Here is a 22,212-nt window from a genome sequence, read left to right as displayed (position 1 = left end):
AAAGTTTGCATGATACAAGGCAATATACAAAAGGTAACTGCAGTTCTATATATGAGCACAAAATTATAAAAGCGAAGTTAAGAAAGAAAAAGTTTTTTACAATATTATTAAAAGGATAAAATGCTTATGTATAGGTTTAATTCATTAAATGCCAAGACTTTAACTGAAAATTATGAAACATTACAGAGAGACATGAAAAAATATCTAAACAAATGGGGAGACATTACATATTTATTTATTGTAACTCCATACTATTAAAATGGTAATTCTTCCTAATTTTATTTATTGATTCATTGAAATCCCTATCATTATCCCAACAAGCTTTTGTATAGAAATTGACAAGTTCATACAAATCTTTACATGGAATTGCAAAGGAAAAAGGAAAAGGTTAGATGATTGCCCAATTTCAAAACATACTGTCAAGCTCCATTTATCCACACAGTGTGTTATTGCATATGAATAGCTATATAGACCCATTGGTCAATTGATTTTTACAATTGTGAAAGAGGAAATTAAATTTAAAAAATAATCTTTTCAAAACATGTTGTTGGGACAATTGTATATCAACATGTAAGCCATTTGCATATATGATATTATACATCCTTATCTCATACCATACAAAATTTTTTCTCAAATTATAGAGATACAAATGTAAGAGCTTCAATGATAAAATATCTAATAAAACATAAAATGAAATATTTATTAGTTAGTCAAAGCTTTCTTTGATATTATGCCAAAAGTATGATACAGAAGAATATGTAAAAGAAAGGTTACAAATTGAACTTAATAAAATGAAAATCATTGATAATTTGACTTAAATAAAAAATTTTTTCTATGCAAAAGCCACTAAATAAGAAAATGAATAGAAAAGATAAGACAAGGAGAAATTATTTGCAAGTCACATATATCGTAATGGAATTGTATTCAGAATATCCAAAGAATACTCACTACTCAATAATAAAAAAATGAATAAAACAATTTAAAATAGTCTACATATTTGGATAGAAATTTTATTGATGAGGATGTACAATAGAAAATGAACATATGAGAAGATACTCAAAATTGTCAGTCTTATGGAAATGCAAATTGAAACCACAAGGAAATACTATTTCACACCCAGTAGAATGGTTATAAAAAAGATAGACGATATCAAATGTTAACAAAAATGTGGAGAAATAGGATATATTATGTATTGCTGGTGTGAATGTAAGTAAAATGGCACAGCCACTTTGCAGAACAGTCTGATACTTTCTTAAAAAGTTATACATATATTTACCATATACCTCATCAGTTCTACCACTAGGACTCTGTCCAAGAGATATAAAAATATATATCCACAAAAATATTTTTGTGTGAATTCATTATTTATAAAGTTTAGTTGCTAAGAAAGTAAAAAAGTTCCCATTCATAAGAAAAAAAAATGTTACTATGCATGGTAATGAATGTTAACTAAATTTATGATCATTTCTTAATAATATATTGGACACCTGAAATTAATATAATATTAAATGTTAATTATATCTTAATAAAAAGGTACACACAACCCAAATGTTGTTAACTGATGAATGAATAAACAAAATGTGTACATTGAAAATTAACTACTCTTTGGCAAGGAAGCTACAAAGTACTGACACATGATACAACACTAAACATCCTCAGAAATGTTATGATAAGCAAAAGAAACCAATCACAAAAGACAACATACTGTACCATCCCTTTAATATAAAATGCCCAGAAAAAAATGGTGCCTGGGACTGACTGTAGTTGAAAATAGAGTCACCATAAAATAGCCCTGCTTTGGGTCATGAAAATGTTCTAAAACTGGGTGGTACTGATGGTTGAATAGCTCTATGCATTTGCAAAAGTTATTGAATTACTAATTTGCAATGGATGAGCCCTATGATATAGAAATTATATAATGAAATATGTTGTAAAAAGATCCCATGGACTCTTGAGACTTTTTCTATCATAAGTTTTGCTAAATATCTAAGTTCCAATTTTCTTTTTGTCTTCATTCTTTTAAGGTCCATTCTGTGAAGAGTCAATGGAATGCTGTGTTTCTCGGGTTTGTGGGAAAAGCGGAATTTGCCAAAATAAAAGTTCTGGTGACCTTTGTGAGTGCCCAGAAGGATTTCTCACCAGAGGCTGTGAAATTGATATCAATAAGTTTTCATTAATACCATGTCAGAATGGTGAGGACTGCAACATCTCAAAGGTAAATCTGAATCAGACATATAGTAGAGTGGTTTAAACACATTGTTTACCATTACCAAACTATTTCAAAAGTACAAATATTCATAGTTTTCATTAACTTGTAAATTCTCAAACTCAGGAAATCTTTTTGCGTTTAACTTGTTTCCATTTTAAATAGAACCCTCAATTCCAAAAGCACTATTTCATTTCATTTTTGCTTTTGCACCAGAATTCTCTCTTGTAAACAACGTAGCTTTGTAAACTTTTTATTTTTTTAGTTATTTGAATTTTTAAAATTATAACTTTTAAATTTAACACTTAAATAAAGAATTTATTTAGAAAATAATGTAGATCCCACAAATCTTTTATTTTTGTACTCTTCATATTTGAATACATAATATGAATTCACATTTATATCTTAAAGTCTTCTTTAGTCACATGTGTGATGGTTATACTGGCTGTCAGAGAGGAGCCATTAGACAGGACCTTAAATCTGACCAACCTCTATGACCTGGGAACTGGGGTCCAAGATAATTAGACTGAAACTGTATGACCTTTTAAATTTAGCTTTGAAAGCCTCAGGGCATCACTTTATAGCCAGACATTTCTTATATTCAAGTGGGAGAAATACAGTCCCCTACACTCAGTTAGAGGAGTGTTCAATTCACACAGTTAAGAAGGGTGTTTGAAATGGAAGACATTGTTTTGACATTTTGGAAAATAAAATCTTCCACATTGTTGTACAGAGAACTTCTACTACATGCTTATGAAAATAATGTCCATGTTTTAATCTTTTCATTATCATTAAATTATCTTAAAACTTGGATAAAAAATGCTTTTTTCATCTTTCCTAGGATACCTTGTGCATCTATTCACCAGTATTTATAGGCAAGCTTTGTAAGAAACTTCAAGCTTCATGTGACTCATTTCCTTACAAGAAGGATGCCACATATATGAATTTTGAGAAAGATTATTATTGCAGGTATAATTGATTAGTTTCTTATTTTATTAAATTAAAATACATGAATTTTAAATGTTTTAAGCTTCAATTTTATTTAATGACATAATCTGTTTAAAAATAAAGTAGAAACTCGTTAATGTCTTTTTATGGGTTGTTTAATTGTTGTAGTATTGATTGTGAATAAGTATTTAAGAAATTCTCAGACATAATTTGGGCATAGAGTTATAAAACATATATTTTGTTTTATAATGGTGCTTTTTTTAGGATAATAATATCTAAAGGTCCAGAAAGGATATAAATGTAAGTACCCAAAGAATTATTTCTATTATACACATACAATGTTAATATTATATTTTGAAAGTATAAAGTAACCATCTCTTTCTTCAATTCAAAGACCTCAGCTAACAATTTTTAGTTAGGGTCTTTAGGCAAACTTTTTAGGAAATAGTGTTTTATTTAAATAAGAATTTGCAAAATATTAACCATTTGTAAATTACAGAAGTGACCTAGTTATCTGAGCCTATAATTTTAGTCCATCATAAATAGCTTTATAGATACTTCCTCACACCATTAAGAAGTATAATTTGTAATCTTCACTCTTGCTTGACTTTTATGTGGCTACTTAAAGTAAGTTCTGTTGGGCATTACTGAAAGGCAATCAATAGAACAGTCATCAAAGCAGAACTTTTTCAGTGGTACAAGAAAGACTTAAAACATATTGGAAAGAAACTTAGAACATATATACACATCACAGATGTACAATGGATAGCATTTTCATCAATTTTAAAGTAATCTAAATACAAGATTTAAAAAACATGTTAAGTTTTTAATATGTGACATTTTCAAAAGACAATGAATCTTTTTCGTTGTATCCAGATATTGAAAATTCTAACCCATCCAGTCAAATCTGTTTACATAATCTTATATTATTTTACCAGTAAATCCATTTACTATCTTTTTAAAAATGTTGACTTTTGATACATAATTTTTAGTTCTGAATTTTATAGTTCTTGTATATTTATCAATCTACTTTGAAAAGTGGTCGACTTTTAAAAATATGCATAGAATTATATAAATATGAGTAAATATGCATTCATATATAACATGTATTTGATTTTCACTAAGTGTGATATTTTTATTGACCCTTATTAATAGCAATATTCTAGTTGTCTAGAAGGCTTTTCTTTTCAATTTTATCATCAAGGGGACTACTGGATAACAAAAAACTAGATATGGATATTGGAAATATATAAATATTATGTCTAAAAATCAGAGATTTTGTGATACACAGGTTTTTGTTTCTAAATCTTTTATTTTCTCCACTCAAATTCTAAGACATTTTATGGGGAAATGCTGTTCTATTTTATTATCAGCTTGTTTTTTCTCTCCTGTTTCTTAATCACTGAATTGCAATTACAGTTTTCCCTGCTTAAGTGTCAATTCAATGCATTAACAGACTTTATTTTTCTCAAGTCAGTTTCAACATTTCATTAGTCCGTGTGCTGTCTCTCCACATCAACCATGTAGAGTTAAGGTTCCAGTTTGTATCATAAGTAAATCTAATGAAGCATGCATCATGACTTTGAAATAGAACATTGTACCACAGAATTCACATAGGTCAACATATTTCCTTCCAAAATATAATAAAGTTGTATTTTCACATGAATTCTGAAAAACACTTTTAAAAATAGCACTCATACATTTGAGTGAGGAATTTTTTAATTAACAAAATGTGTCCCCTTGGTCACTCAATAATTTTCATCTAGCAGGACACCTCAGTTTCTTTGAGTTAATTATCTCAAAAACTGAGCGGCTACATTTTTCTTTCCTTGAAATACATAGACATGTTTATAAGGTTACTTTCCCTTTTGAACAAATTACTCTAAAAATGAGCAAAGAAAGTGTGTTAAAGTTTAAATATAGCTATATAACTTCATATTATGGTTGTAAACTATATACTATTGAAAATATGTAGAACATTGTTGATGCATTGCCTCATCAAGAGTATCTGCTACTATTAATATAATTTTATATTATTCTGGGAGTGTTATAGTTGACAGAATCATTCTCAGATCTGGCCCCCTAGATGCCTCATTTTGAGAACATATGCTCACATTAGTATAACTTTACCCCATTAATCCCGAACCTATTAATTTACTTGTAAATAATAAATAATAAAAAAATGACAGAAGTTAGTACAGATCTATGTACATAAAGGTTGAATTAATACCATGTAATCCCTAAGTGCTCAAAGACATCACTGATCAAATAAATGTAAGCCCCATAAGTCTCTGTGAAATTTCAAATACTTCTTAATATTTAGTACTCTTCCGCTGTGCCTTCAGGATCTCATTTTGTTAACTGTCAATTCTCTAATACCACAATCTCTTTTGTGTACCTTCCGTTCTTTACAAAACCTGTGTGTAACTGGTGAGAAAGAATAGAGGTAGCTCTGCCCTTGTTACCATATCCAGACCATTTGTCTTCCTCCTCCTGTAAAGCCTATTGATTTTGAGCAAATGACATCCGCTATGTCACTCCCTAACTTTCTGTTTCTCTCTCCCAATGCTCCTTTTCAAAGTTTCTCCTCTTCTCTCAACTCCTGTGCATCCACCGCTAAAGGCTTTAGCATCTGCTTGCCATCCTTTCCTCCACCACCGCTGGCATCTTACTGATGACTTCCAGATCCCTCTTGGAAATCCACCATCTTGGTCGCTTACATTCTTTAACAATTAGTTTGTAATTAGTTTTTTCTCCTCCTCCTGTTCTTAGTCCATTTCTCATGGTCATATCTTATACTTTATCTTGACCCATAATTACACACCCTCCAACATCTTGATTTAAATAACTCCAGTCTCATTCTGGCCAGTTTGGCTCAGCGGTTAGAGCGTCGGCCTGCGGTCTTGAGAGACCCGGTTCGGTTCCCGCTAAGGGCACGTACCTCAGTTGCAGTTTGTCCCCGACCCTGGTTGGGTCGTGTGGGTGGCAACCACTAAATGTGTCCCTTTCATATCGATGTTTCTCTCTCTCTCTCTCCCTCCCTCTCTATCTGAACAAAATGTCAAAAAAAAAAAAATGTCCTTGGGTGAGGATAAAAAAATAAATAAATAATTCCAGTCTCTAAGAAACACTTCATGTATTTCAAGCTCACTCACTCATATGCTCTATGACAAAAATTATGTAACATTTTTTTTTTATAACCAATGGGTGCCTCTAATTATTTGACTTCACTTGCTCTCTTCTGTCCCTCACCCTTGCCAAGTCCTCATTTTACTTTTTACAAAACATACCTGTATATTTACTCTCAAACTCCTTATCTCTTTCTGTTCAATGGACTCCTTATCTCTTTCTGTTTAATGGAACTGAAAAAAAAAATACCGCATTTAAAAAATTAATTTTAGAGAAAGAGGAAAGAAAAGGGAGAGAGAGAAAGAGAGTAACATCAATGAGAGAGAGAACATTGATTAGCCACCTCCTGCATGCCCCCCACTGGGGATTTGGCCCATAACCTGGGCATGTGCCCTGACGGGGAATTGAACTGGTGACTCTTAGTGCATGGGTCAACGCTGAACCACGGAGCCACACCGACCGGGCAAAACACCAAACTCTGCATCCCACCAGGTAAACCTGTGTCTATGTTCATGCATATCCAATGTGGCATCTCAAACTTAATATATTCCAAATAAATGGCTGGTTTTCAATCCCTGAATAAACCTACCTTTCTGTCAGTACTCTTTAGAGTCATCTTTGATTTTTTTTGTCTCTCTCTCAGTCTACTTGTTGTCCATCAGCAGTCCTTCAAGCTCTCCCATTAATATATGTCATGGGTATAAACACTTTTATTATTTTGAAGTTAACACTCTTGTCAAGACACCAAACATTCTCAAAGAATAGTTAAATAATCCTCCACTTGACCTCTTTGCTTTGACTCTAAATTCCAGTATATGTAGAATAGTGAATGAAAGCCTGTCTGAGAAAACTACTACTTGGGTAGTGATTTGAGATGGTGGACCATGCCACTTTCTAGGGAAAGAACATCTCTGGCAGAAGGAGCACCTAATGCAAAATCCCTGTCCTGTTCAGATCACACTGCTGAGACCTGTGCAGCTGGTCTTCAGAAAGCAAGGGGAAGGAGTGAGGATAGAGAAGAAACTAGAGATCGGGGCAGTAGCCAATCACACATACCATTTTAGCATCTTTGATTTTCACTTTAAGTAAAATAGGAAGTATTTCTATGTTTTTGGTAAATTAACAATAGTATCCTATATTTTAAAATGATGTTTTGGCGGTTGTGTTGAAAAGAAACTCTACAGATGCACAGTAGATGCATAGAGATCTGATAGGAATTAATGTAGTAATCTAGAGAGGAGAACACAGAGACAGAGCAAAATGGAAGTAAAGACATGGGAAGTGGTTGAATTATAAATATATTTTTAAGATGGAACCAATAGAATAACCCAGAATAAAGTGATTTTTATAAGGATCTACTGTAGGGATTAAAGAGAAAAAAACGTATATATAATGACTCTATACTTTGGGCCAGAGCAACTAGAAGACAGTTTTGTCATATTCTTAATTAGTGAAAGCTACAGATGAAGCAAATTTGAGATAGTTTGTTCCTTATAGTCTCTTTTACACACAAAATTGCATAATCTTTAAAATCAGTTTACTCCCCTCTACTACCATTCAGTAGGTTTGTTCCCATAACATTTAAATTAAGTAGTATTTAAAATACTTATAAGCCTAGCCATATTTTTTTCTTTCCTATTGTTCCCTATAATTTCCTCCTATGTTCCTTTTGATTATTCAACTTCTGCCACAAACTACAATAATTTGATGTTCATTTCATTCAAGCTTTTGTTTAGACAAACATCTTCTAAAGAACTCTTTCCTGTCAATCTTGACAAATATTTCTCAAATATCTCTTCTCAGTTACTCTATCTATTTTAGCCTGACTTTATTTTACTTATTTATTTTATAGCACTTATCACTCTCTGTTATTATATTTTTATATGTTTACAGTTTTCTCCCTGACCCATTGTTTAATGTACATTATGATAAATAATTTTCTATTTCAATATCTTCAGTTTTGGCTTTCTGTATTCTAGAATTGAAGTGTATCATGATAATGTTACTACCAAAATGTAGATCTTTTGGTCTATTAATTTTTATTAGAAAGTTTAAAGAACTATGAAGTATGAATCATTTATCTCTTGGGATCTAGACAGTCACTCAGTTGCCCAGTTTATGTAAAAAAAGATAAATTGATGAAATGCATAGTCTTTAAGTCTAGGCATCTGTCTCTTCCCATACAAGTCACAATGAGTATGCATATGGTGGTGTTGCAAAGCTTCCATTTGTAAGGATAACTTCTTAGTTACCTCAAAGATTTTTTGCAAGAAGCAGAATAGGTACATGACAGTATTAAAATTGATACAAGTAGCTCAGTATCGGAATCCCTAGCTATAAACAACAAACCAAAAACGGACAAAAGCAAATCACAATGCTTTCATTAAGATAAGACTTATAACACACTCAGAATCCAAAATCGTTCCAGCGCTGAAAACAAAAAAGCACCCCAAACCCCCTCAAAGTCTTCAAACAAGTGATAGGAGAATTTCAAGATAACAGAGTTTAAAAAAAAAACAAAAAACTATTTGGAGTTACAAAGTAACTATCTCCTTTTGATTTCCTACAATAGTACAGAGGTTGAAAGACCTATTTCAACAGCCGGAAAACTGATGCAAGAATACCCTCCCTATCCAAAAGTGACAATTGACATACAGTCTTTGATGCTACCTCTTTAAAAATATCAAATATGTTTAATTTTCAATTCCTACTTTCTTTTATTTTATGGGGTGTTTACTTCATTGTTTTAATACATTATTTTAATGATTTTCCAGCATCCATTTATATAATAACATTGCACATTTAATAAAATTTGTGGTTTTCTTGATATTTTGAAAACTATTTTTAAATTATATTTAAAATATACTATATATTTAGTTTCACTGACTTTCATTTTGTGACTTCTCTATACTTTAAGAATACACATAGTACAGGATTATTTCTGCATTTACCAAAATGCCAGTGATGGAACTGTACTCTGGTATAGCCTGTCTTCTTCCATGCAATGCCCCCAACAGGGCCTGACACTTCCCATTCAAATCAGGAGTATGTGTTCCGTAAGTCATTGAACAAAGTTCTTGATACTCTGTCCAAGAACTAGAGTTAAGCCAAATGTTCAATAAATATTGACCTAACTGACAGAATGCAACCTAATAATAGAGAGGAATTTAAGGAAGTAACGGGAAATAATTTCATGGGGAAAAAGGAGACAATGTAATTGTGTTCTGTCCTAGCTCTTCCACTAATGTATATTATTTCCATTATCTTTGTTTTTTTGCCTATGAGCATCTCTGCAGGCTGTCTGCTTTTCTATATATAACCTCCCTTTTACACTATAAATGACACCTTAAACATTTCCATCACCATTATTTAGGTTGCTCTTACCCTCCAGTCTCACAAAATGTTCCTCATTTCCTAACACCTACTTCCTTCTTACTATAAAAAAGGGTGAGCTTTTTAATTTTTTTTTAAATACAACTATAATTTGGACATCCTGAGCAGCTAAAATGAGCTAGGTTTTAGCCTCTATCTCACCAAAGCAATTTATGCATATTTTTCATGCTTTGTGAGTTATGCATAAGGAACATCAGCACAATAACCAGAAAATAGTGAATTCTGAATGAGTATAAATACTTTGCATATTTGAAGGTAAGTCAAAATTGACCCCATTAGTACTTTTGTAGTATCCTTTTTCCAGAAAGAAAGTAGGTTCTGAATCTAAGGACTAAAGCTTCTCAGCTGCAGAGTAGGGAGCAGTCTCAGTGATATGGTGGAGAGCGGCCTGATTGTTGGCTCTCGGGAGGGGACCAGTAGCCCAGCTGCTTCAACATTCTTGGCCCAATTGGCCTCTATTTGCTAAAGAATATCTCTCTTAGGAGACTGAAGCAACAAGATCTGAGACCTATGAATTAGCAAAGAAAATATCTCATGCAAGAGAGGCCAGCAAATTAAATAAAGAAAATGAGTTAAAATAAAACAAATGCACCTTGAGGGTATTAGAATCTCTGGAAGAGAGAGAGGACAACTTAAATTAGATAGCTATAGTAAAAATAAGTAAAGAGACTCATGACAGCACACACATATGCTTACACACTAAGACTGCAGCGAGAAAATATACTTTTCAATTAAATAATTTAGATAAAAAATTTAAAGGGAATGTTGTCACAGACTATGGAAATCTAGAGTATTTTCATAAAAGAAGGGTTTTTAAGTAGAGGAAAAATATATAAAGAAATGAGGATCTGCTTTTATTTTTATGTGTGTGATTCTTCCCCTAAATTCTTCTGGTTTTATGAAATAGTAATTTGCCCATGGAGTTGTCCCAGGCAAACTTCGGAAAAATAACCACTACTTTTCCACTTTACCCTGACCTCTTCCACTAAAAGATGAACCCCGTGAGGGAAAGGAATTTGTTCTTTGAAATATGCATCATGCCTAAAAAAATAACTACAGTAGGAACTCAAGAAGTATTGGTTAAGGATTTAATAGATGAATTATTTAACGAATCATGATGAAGAAGGTTGAGTATCTTGGAATATAGATCAAGGAAATGTAACATATGAATGATACCAGCTCCAGGAATAACAAGAATATATGGAGGAAAACAATAATTAATCAAGTTGTAGAATATTTCTCTGAGTTGGAGAAAGAACTGAGCCTGCATATTAAAAAGGCTCTCTATCCAAGCTAGATTGATGGATAGAGAAGTAGCTATCAAGCTAGAAGGCAAAAAAGACAATTTACTTACAAAAGAAAAATAATCAGAGTGGCACCACATTGTTTATTTGTAATACAGGTAACTTCAAGACAGTGAAATAGCATTTATAGCCTCAGAAACTGTGAAAAACATTTATGAACTGCTGAGAGAAAATATTACCTTCCCCACATATTCAACCTACCTACTATATATTGGGTGGTGAGAGACATATTTATGTGTATGGGAAGATTCAGAAAACCTATCATTCAGGTCATCTATATGAAGACAATAAATATTCTTACTACATATAAAATGGACCAGAATAGGAAAAACATGTGCATGTGCACACATGCATGTACATATATGAACACACGGGTAAATCTAAATTGACTGTGATGTAATGTCTGTATATAAAAAAGGGCCCCTGAAACAAATGGGAAATCCAATAGAGGAAACTATATTTGGAATCTAGAACTAATAGAAAGAAATTATTTAACCAATACTTTGTAGTGTGAAGAGGGAAGAAAAAAGAAGACATCATGAGGAAGAAATCTGTATGTCCACAGGGAAATTATGTATCCACATTGGTAAAATAATTAAATTTTTTTTGCAAAAATATTTAGTAAAAAATGTGATTGATTATATATCAGGGAAAGAGAAGGTTACCATTTATGGAATAACAATATTTGGTAGTCTTTCTAAATTATGAAAAGAAGTACAATAAATAGCAACTTAAACCAGAAGAAACAATATAAAAAAGAATTAAATATGAGAACACATTACAAATATGAAGAAAATTGCCAAATACTACTTGGCACTTTGTAGTTTGCTTCCTGTTAATAAATATCAACATAATTTTCATCAAGTCTTGTTCATTCTGGCTCCTGATTAGCTCTTCTATTTATTTTTCTTCTCCATACTGCTATAGAATACATGTCATTTATCCTATATTGCTATAATAGTCCCTTGATTAGTTTCCAAACTAAGTCTTGTAAAAATCCAACCTCCGTTTTAATGACAGATTAATTATAAATAAAATCTAGGTATACTACTACAAATTTCAAAGTTTCAATTGCTTTCATCACACTTCAGGATCAAACCCAAATGCAATCCAGACAGTGCACATGTCGTATATACTGAGGATGCTGGAGCAGAGGCACGTAGTTGATATGAAATTAAGCAAAATTGGAGTTAAGTATGCCAATGATTTTCAACCAGTGTGTCGTAGTAGGCACACTGGAGTGCTGCAGAAAAATTTAAAACATGCAATACTTAACTATTTAGTCCGGGGCACTGATCTCATTCTCTTTAGATTATCAAATAATAATAATAAAAAATTTACAGCAGCCAACACAACAATAGCTGTCTGGTGTGAATGAATAAAAATTATACCTATTTTTTGTCAGATGGGCAAAAAATATGTTTGGTTTTTTTTCCGTGTGCTGCAGTATTTAGTAATGTTTATGTGTGGCATGAGATGAAAACGCTTGATTGCTGAAGCATGAATATGCACTTATGGATTTCAGTAGGACATAATAGATTCTGTTAAAGGCGTGTCTACATGTATTCATGCATGTAATAGAATACATGTGGAACTGGAATATGTATGAAGAAAGGTGAGAAGGTGGGAAGGAAGAAAGGCAAGAGGGAGAAAGAGGAAGGAAGGAAGGAAGGAAGGAAGGAAGGAAGGAAGGAAGGAAGGAAGGGAGGGAGGGAGGGAGGGAGGGAGGGAGGGAGGGAGGGAGGGAGGGAGGGAGGGAGGGAGGGAGGAGGGAGGAAAAGAGGAAAGCGTCTGTGAAACCTAAATCTCTGTCCAAGGAGGAGAACTCATATGAAAGGTGGGAATGAGCACCATTACCTGAATTCCTCTACTGAGCTCCTGATTGTGAAGAACTACACATGCACCAAAAGGACCTAAACAGGTAGCCCTCTGCTGCGGGAATCTTCCAGATTCACAGATCTCCAAGGTGCTAGAGCAGTTCTGTGGTTACCTTATGGGAGAAGTTTGAGTAACAGATGTTGTCAATAAAGTCAGCAAAGCTGTGGACAATGAAAGGCTGAGAAGCAGCTTGGGCTGACTGCAGAATTGTCATGAGCAGGAGAAAGGCATGGTTGGAATAGAAATGTGAAGATGTGAGGCAGTAAAATGTGCATAATGTTCTAGGCAGACTGGTAGCTGTCTCAGCAGAGCCAGCACAAAGCTTAGTGCTGCAGCTGAGTACCTGAAGAATTTGAACTAACAAAATTATCCCAGTGCAAGGAGAGGTAGAAGCATGAGTAACACTACAGGTTTGGGAGATCCCAGATTTACCAGGGTTTGGCAGATCACTGAAGGAGACAGCAGTTTTAAAGGTAAGCAGAGGAGGCTTAACTTGGTTTTAGTTTCTGATCCAACTGTTAATCTGACAAGCTGACACCTGTGTCCCTCCTCCTCACTCACTCTCTTTTTGAACTTTAGTTATATTCAAGTTCATCGTCATCTTCAGTTTGCTAGCGCATCATTATTGATTCATATGGGCCTCTCTCATTTTCCATACTTGTTCTGTTGTTTGTTTGTTTTTTAATTCACCTTCCCCACTTCCAGTCCCCTGAATTTTACACCTAGGTTTTGGATTATCTTGAAAATTGGTATATTTTACAAATTCCTTTCTCGGCTCTTTCTTTTTATTTCTTGCTACTCTTGTCATTTGCTTTGAACTCTAGTCATATAGAGCTGCTTGGAGTTGCCTAAGAACAGCACGCTCCTTATTTCAATGGAATAGGATAAAATCCACACTCTTTGTAGGAAAAAACAAAACAAAAACTAAATTAGTTATATAAAGTAAATTCTTAAAAACACAATGAGAATCAAATTCATGACTATAGTCCCTTTTGATGACCAGGGCATCTAAAGAAAAATGGACAATTGATAGGAATTGGCTGCTTGTTTATAGTGTTCTTGGATTCTTGGTAGTATGGACGGGGTGATGATAGACTAGAACTGGATGACCTCTTATATCAGGAGATGTCTTTGTGTGTATACTTCTTTTGTAATATCATGGGGTAAATATTGATATACATCTATATTTATTACGTCTGATTATTTTTCAGGAAAAATTACTGGAAATAGAATTTTGTGTCAATGGATAAAACATTGTTTGTATTTTTAAATATGAGTTTGGCTATAGATATTTTTGTTGTAATTTTTGAGGCCTTTGCATCAAAATTCTCATGATTTTAAAATAATTAATAGGTAAGTAGAGTAAATTTTCTTAGGATCAATACTTGTATGGCACAAAAATAATCTCTTTCATAAAAATTGGAATTTTTCATGAATATAAATAAATAAGCCAAGCATCTTTTAGAGTTAGTTTCCACCAAGTATTTTGTTTTATTCAGCTGTTTTTCTATTTATTCAATTTTGGCTATTTATATCTTGACATTAGCTTTTTAATCCAGCTTCTATTTTTTCTCATATTCCTGGTTGCATTTTTATTTTTGTTTATCTGTGTTCTCTTTCTTGATTTCCTAATTGTACATTCCAGAAAAATATTTATCTCATGATCTTTATATGAATAACTCTGGCCTTAATAATTACAATATTATTCTCTTAGTGTGAATTGTGGTCAGTGTGATTTTGCACTAAGTGTTCAGTTAAAATATAAGTATTGGGTACTATACATTATGTCCTAGAAAAAAAAAAGGAAAAAAAATTTTGATCTGTGGTATTTGGACTGATTTCTGGATCATTGGTTAGGTCTTCAGAATGAAAGAAGTTAGGTAGACATATCTTAACAGGTGTCATTAGTGGAATAACAAAATACATTATACTTAAAGTTGGACTGCCCTTAATTTTAATAATAGCTCTAAAACTAGTGATATGACCAAAGGAACAAACTTAACTTCTCAGAGTATGTTCCTCCATTTATAACATAGTGGTAATAATATGGTTTATAAGCACTGAATGAGAAAATAATAAATTGTGTAAAAGTAATTAGTCTAGTGGCTGTCATATAGTAGATGCTGAAAAAAATGGATGGTTCTTATTGCTAATAAAAGAAGGCTTGATTCAATTCTATGAGATAAAATTTCAAAGGTGTGCCTGGAACAGCAGGAAAGGTAATTTACGAAAATGTTTTGCTGGTGCTATTTTAGTTGAACTGTGTTAACACAGCCTTTGGTTTCTTCTTTTATGACATTAGGCTTTGTTCTTATAACAAATGTACAATAATGAACATATTGTACAATTCATTTCATTATTAAGTCAGCTTGTAACAACATGGTTTTCAGTAGTATGATATTTGGTCTTAATGTTTTCGTGTTTACTTTAGAGAGACACACTGTCATTTAACTTAGTACCCCATTTGGTTTACTAAATGTGATTTCAAGTATAGGAATATTTTTCATAAATTAATAAGAGTGAGGGCAAAGGAAGCCAGAACACACCAGTATGTGTTTTTCTAGCAACTTTTGAACTGGAATCCATATTGGTTCCTTGTCTGTCAGACTAAGAATGCCTGGGGCAGTCACTGGGGTCCCGCTGCTTGTGGTGAATCTCCAGAGACATTGCTCCAGCTGGAGCCAGTGTTGTGGCTGGACTAGCCTTTGGGGTTCTTATAGTTGTGAGATGCACAGCCAGGAACCATAAGGGAACTTGAAAATGCAAAGCTTATTACTTACAGGTCCTGGAGAATAAATAGCAACTTCAAGGGCCAGACAGCAAAGTTATATATATATACGACAGACAAACCTGGGTTCTGCTGTTATTGGAGTTGAGGGTAATGTACATAGAGTTTAAAAATTTTACTTTTTAGTAGTGAGTTTACAACAGAATCAAATTAAGGAATAGGAAGAGGATTGCTGAGTCACTCAAGTGGTTTGTTATCTGGGTTATCCATGACTTTCTAAAAGGGAAACTTCATGGGTAGGAGAAGCCTGGCTGCTTACCTATTTGTGTAGTTAGTAGCTGTCATATAGCTGCCAATAAGTGCTTTAATCAAAATGGATGTCTTTGAAATGGATGCCTCAACAATCAAAAGCTTAATGCTAGGCATGTACATTATAATAATAAAAAAAAAAACCTGCCCTGGCCTATTTGGCTCTACAGTTTGATTGTAGGCTGAGGACCTAATGATCTCAGGTTTGATTTCCCCACAAGGGCAGTACCGGGATTGCAAGTTTCATCCTGGGCCTGGTCGGGGTCTTGCAGCAGGCAACCAATTAATGTGTCTCTTTCACATCATGTTTCTCTCTCTCTCCCCCTCCCTTTCTAAAAAACAATGGAAAAAATATCCTCTGGTGAGAATTAACAAAACAAACAAACAAACACAAAAAACATATTGTCATGCACTTACACTATAAGAGTGCTTTATTAAAAAATTAGTTCAAGCTAGGCTGGTGTGGCTCACTGGCTGAGTTGACCCATACACCAAGAGGTCACCAGTTCTATTCCCAGTCAGGGCACATGCCTGGATTGCTGGCTTGATTCCTGGTAGGGGACATGCAGGAGGCAGCCAATAGATAGTTCTCTCTCACATTAATGTTTCTATCTCTTTTTCCTTCTACTTTCCTCTCGAAAAATCAATAGAAATATATTTTTAAAAATAGTAGGTCAAATATGATCATGCTATTATTTTCCACTGTAACTCATTACACTATGTCTAAAATGTATGTGTGTCATCAACTGCAGATACTACATCATCAGTATCTAATAGCTCTACTAAAGATTAAAAATCACATTTGTCATCTTTTAAAAATATTTCAATAATGGTCTCAATATTCCAGTAGTTTTCTATAACCTATATTTTATTGTTAATATCTAGTTAGACCAAAGTTGATTTACTCTTAAATTCTCAAAGGCAATATGAAGACCATCAATGAAAATGTAGTTTACTTTAACCCCTTTAAATATATAACTCTTTTCTTCTTTGTTAAGGACACAAGCATGCACAGGCAAAATTAATGATGAAAATACCATGTAATAATATATGTTGAATGTAATTTAAACAAAGCATTGTTATTTTTGGCCATCTGTTAGTAGAATTTAGTGAAAATATTTAATTGGCAACTTTTCTTATTTATACTGATGTATTTACAGTTGTATGCCAAGATTTACTGGAAGAAACTGTGAGAAAGTAATTGACCACTGTAGACTGCTCAGCATCAACTGTCGGAATGAAGAATGGTGTTTCAATATAATTGGAAGATTCAGAGTAAGTAATTTAATACATGGCAAAGTAATTTAGCACGTCAACACACAATAGCTTCGGGCACTCTACTTCGAATGCTTTTATCAATCTAAGCCAGGGAAATACATCCTTATATGGATATTTGAATTTATTATATATAATTTAGGAACAGAGATTCTGAACTTATTAGAATTATGTTGGGAGGGCATTAAAAAGTGTTCTAGGCAGTATTTTTATTATAAAATAAGAGTATAATTGAGTACTGGTGATATATCTCTCTATATAAGACCACAGTTCCTAGTGCCTTAAGCTCTTAAACTACATGGGGAATAAAATTAGTCCAGTAGTTGTTAGTCGGGGTATAAAAAATATGCCTTTTTACTGGATAATTTTTTAAATCATTTTACAAATACAGTGTGTGGACTATACACACTAAGGCATATCCTATAACTCAGCAATTCTATTTTTAGGTATGTCTATTGGAGAAATTATCAGGTTTGTACAGAATAAGACATATAGAATTTTCATTCCAAATCTGAAACTAACTAAAGCCTAGGGTAGGAGAATGGATGAATTTACCATGGCATTATCGTACCATGGAATTATAAAAAATGTTAAAATAAGTAAATTATAGTTACATGTATTAATAATTCTAAACATTAAAACATAATGTTGAATTTTAAAATAGCATTAAAATTATATGTGTACAGTGTGATAATAGTTTATGTTTTAAAACACAAATTCACATTTTTGTGGTCGCATAAATTTATAGCAAAGTAAACATGTACATGAGAATTATTCATACACACTAGATTTACTAGGACTGCCTACAGGGAGACAGGTGGGAGGGTCAAATTGGGAAAGTACAGATGGGACTTACAATGTACCTGTAATATTTTTTTTTCTCTTTTTAAAAGAATGGATTTTTGGCAAATAAGGATGATAATATTAAGCTGTTTATTTTATTTTTTCTCTCCTTTTCTGTAGTATAAAATATTTTAATAAAATATTTTTAAAAATAATTAAAAGTCAACTTATGAAATGGACCATGAACAAATTTATACATGTATTTCTTGCAAACATATACTAAGATATAAGATTATTTCTATATAAGAATATATAGGATAAAAATATAACATTTTTTGCAGCTATATTACCTTTGGCATTATAAGTTATTATTATGACCTTGTTTGATCTACTCATAAATCCCATTCCATTTTATATAAAAATAAGATGTCTACTGAGCTTTTGAAATATTTCCTCGAGTTTACAAATGTCAACAGTGATAGGTGAAGCTAGATTTAAACCTATTCTGTGCGACTCCAGGACATCTACTGTCAAGGATTATACATATCTATTTTCAATATAAAGTATATACCACCATTTATTTCTTTCTTTAAAATTTATCTATCGTTTTCTTAGTATGAAATTGTCTAATTGAAATGTCTCTTTTAGTTTCGTTTAAAATTATTTCGTATTATCTTGTTTATGTTTTTGTTTTTGGTTCCTGTTCTGTTTCAGGAAGGTCTCTGAATATTGATCTCTGATGTTATTTTTAAGTTTTTCTTCCTCTATTGGCACTTTTTCCTGGAAGAGCTCAATCTAATGCCTCAACAATTATCTACATGTTATTGACTCGATATCCAATTTGAATTTATTTTTTTAAGAAATTTGACTAGACTATTCATCACCTTGCAGACTTTTCTTATTTGTAATCTACTTTAAGTTTATTGATTCCCATTAGATAAAATATTAGCAAGAAAGGGTTAGGGTTAGGGTAAGCCTTCTCATGGGTTAAAATTTAGTTGATGATAATGTACATTACTAAATGTTTTTAACATTGCAATAACTTTTCAAGAACATTATTTTTCCTATTTATTAATAATCCTAGTTTAGGCTGTATTGAGCTCTGGAAACAGTCCAAGTGTCCATCAGTAAACGAATGGATCAAAAAGCAGTGGTACATATACACAATGGAGTACTATGCAGCTGTAAGAAAGAAAGATCTCTTATCCTTTGAGACGACATGGAGGAACCTGGAAAGCATTATCCTAAGCAAAACAAGCCAAACAGAGAAAGACAAGTATCATATGATCTCACTTATTTGTGGAATATAATGAACATAACAGTCTGAGGAATGGGGTAGTCCCAGAGACATGGAAGTGGGGTACAGACTGACAATCCCCAGGGGAGGGTATGGTGGGGGAGAGATAAACCACAGAACTTATATGCATGTATGCATGAACAATGGACATGGACAACAAAGCTGAGGATAGGAAAGCGAGGGAGAGGAAGGGTAGAATCATTGAGGGAAAAAGGAGAAACATCTGTAACAAAAATAAATAAATTAATTTAAAAAATGAAATGATTTATATGTTATTTAATGTAAATTTTCAAATATATTGTTTAAATTATATAATGGCTATGAATGACAGAAATTGACATTATTCTTTATAATACTTAAGTTTAATATAATATAGTAAAGAAAAGAAAATATATGTACAAATTATTTTAGCATGCAAAATATATTGTAAATTGTTTAGGTTATAATATTTTTTGGAATTCTGTAACTAATAGTTGCTTTTCTAATTTGATGTTTGCCTTACTAACTTTTGAATATGTCAACTAATTTTAAATAGACTATTTGATGAGCCATAATATTTTAGAATTCATAATTAATTTAAAACTAATATTTAATGATATAAACTATTCATTCATTCTCCTATTTAGAGAAAACAAATACATTTACATTCAGAGAAAGACAGAGCATAAAAGCATAAAACAAGCAAATTATAATATGATGTACTTAAATCCAACTATGTCCAAGATCACAGTAAATATAAATTGGTTACATACTTCATTCAAAAGACAGAGTTTGTTAATAGCACCTAAAGCAAGATTTGATCAAATATTTACAAGAGTCTCATTTTATACAAAAAGATAGAGACATATGAAAGTAAAGTAATAGAAAAGATATATCGCATAACAATTAAGTAAAATAAATACTGATGTAGCTTTATTAATAAGGTAGACTTCAATATAAGGAAATAAAAAAGAGGAAGGACTTTATTTCATTAACATAATTGGGTCAACTTATCAAATGAAATTATACATTTAATAGCAGAGCTTCAAAATACACATAGCACAAACTGATATCCATCCCCATAATCATTCAGGACTTTGTAATTTTTAATTAACATAAAATCTATCTAGTATATTTGAAATGACTTTATGGAAACAATGTAGTATATAAAACCTGTGACCTATGTAGTCTGGGGACAAATTAATATACACAGGAACAAAGAAGCGGGGAACCAAAGAGTATCATGGGATAGAATGGCTTTGGAAATGACAGAGAGGCTCTGAGTTCAAGTTGGAGCTAATTTAACTCCAGGGTTAATCAGAGTTGTGATGGCCACTGGGACCTGGATAATATTTGTGTTATACAGATATGTATAATTTAGGCTAAAATAAAATAAATCAACCATTTGACAATTGTTTGCACCTGGTAATAAAATTAGACTAAAATTATAATAAAAATATTTTTGAATATACATTTAATTGAAGTAATATGAAAAATAAAACATATTCCATAATGACGTTAAGATTAAGAGTTTTTATTAAATGTAACCGGCTGGACAACATGAGGGGTTAAAATAAAAACCCTGAAGATCAGAACCTTATTAATTCTAAGCCATGATTTTATTATGGTTAAATTTCTCTATTTTTATTTCATTTTATTGATAATGAATGTACCAGAAGGATGCTGAATTTTCTCATTGAAACTGGAATGAGGAATATCTAATCAACACTCACAATGTCAACTGCATTTTCAACATTAATAATATTAATGGTAACCTTGATAAAACAGTTGTCACTTTCCAAATGAGAGTCAGATTTCTAATAACCATCAGATAAGAATAAATCATTGAAGAAATTAAGAGCTCATGGCAAAAAGAGGAAAAGGTTCTTACTGTAATTTTTATGTTTATATAAATGAATAAGTGATAGCCACTAAGATAAAGACTATAATTGATATTATACATATAAAGTAAAAAAAAAAAAAAAACAACAACCATACACTATGTATTTAAGAAATATTTATATTGCCTTAGCAGTGATTCAGGATTTAATTTAATTTTAATAGCTAATATGCATAGTTAGAGCCACAATTTCTGATTTACATCTATCCAAATATTTTATAAGTGCCTGGTGTTATGACTTAAAATTGTTGATTACTGCTTTGTACCATCAAAGGAAACACCATGAGAGCTTTATACACAACCCTTTTGGTTCCCTTTTTCTACAACTGGTTCAGGGCTGTGGATATAAGAATGAAGTTTATGTTTTATCTTAACTTTCTAAGTCTTCATAGGGGAGTCAACAGAAAAAACTTAAAACTCCTATAGTTTAACGTTGCCATCTGTTTTCTTTCTCTCTTCTATTTCCATCCTCTAGTTAATTTAAAAAAAAAAAATTATTTTCAACAAGCGTGACTTATGCAAGCTCACGCTGAAAGAAGTAAGCTCAAATTAGTATTCCATATGAGTGAAATTTGCATTTGGGGTTGGATTTAGAGTTTTAGGATTTTAGCTGCAATAACAGAACATCTAAACAGAATCTCTCTCTCTCTCTCTCTCTCTCTCTCTCTCTCTCTCTTTCTCTGTCTCTGACACACACACACAACACACACACACACACACACACCTCACATAATTAGACCTTCCAGGGACTAGACAAAATAAGCATTTTACCAATGACTCAGTGTATCATATTCCTTCTAGCTCACACTAAAATAGAAATAGTGGCCTCTAAAATTCCTGGAGGAACCCAAGCATGTTCCTGCCACAGGGCCTTTGTCTTGAATATTTTGATATAAATTTCTCATTTGTGGGGTTCTTCATTTTGTTTAGTTGTTTTCTCAAATTTTCACCTTCTTGATGAGTCCTTTTCTAGACACCCAATCTAAAATATTAAAAACTTCCTTTCAGTCCATACATGTCACCTTGTTCTATGTTTCTTCTTAACAACTATTCTGCGGCCAGTGTAGCTCACTGGTTGAATGT

At 32.4% G+C, this 22,212-nt stretch overlaps 1 protein-coding gene across 1 annotated transcript in view; it reads left to right on the top strand.

Moving 5' to 3' along the window:
• Positions 1-22,212, top strand: part of EYS (eyes shut homolog) — a 1,629,530-nt gene that overhangs the window by 264,963 nt on the left and 1,342,355 nt on the right. Inside the window, 3 exon segments of the mRNA XM_036248740.1 lie at positions 2,025-2,215; positions 3,048-3,175; positions 17,056-17,170. Coding sequence (XP_036104633.1) covers positions 2,025-2,215; positions 3,048-3,175; positions 17,056-17,170 — 434 coding nt within the window.

The sequence above is a fragment of the Molossus molossus genome, unplaced genomic scaffold (genome assembly GCF_014108415.1).
Source record: "Molossus molossus isolate mMolMol1 unplaced genomic scaffold, mMolMol1.p scaffold_m16_p_8, whole genome shotgun sequence".
In the NCBI taxonomy this organism is placed as follows: domain Eukaryota; kingdom Metazoa; phylum Chordata; class Mammalia; order Chiroptera; family Molossidae; genus Molossus; species Molossus molossus.
Note: the sequence above shows the minus strand (reverse complement) of the source record. Positions and strands in the feature narration are given on the sequence as shown.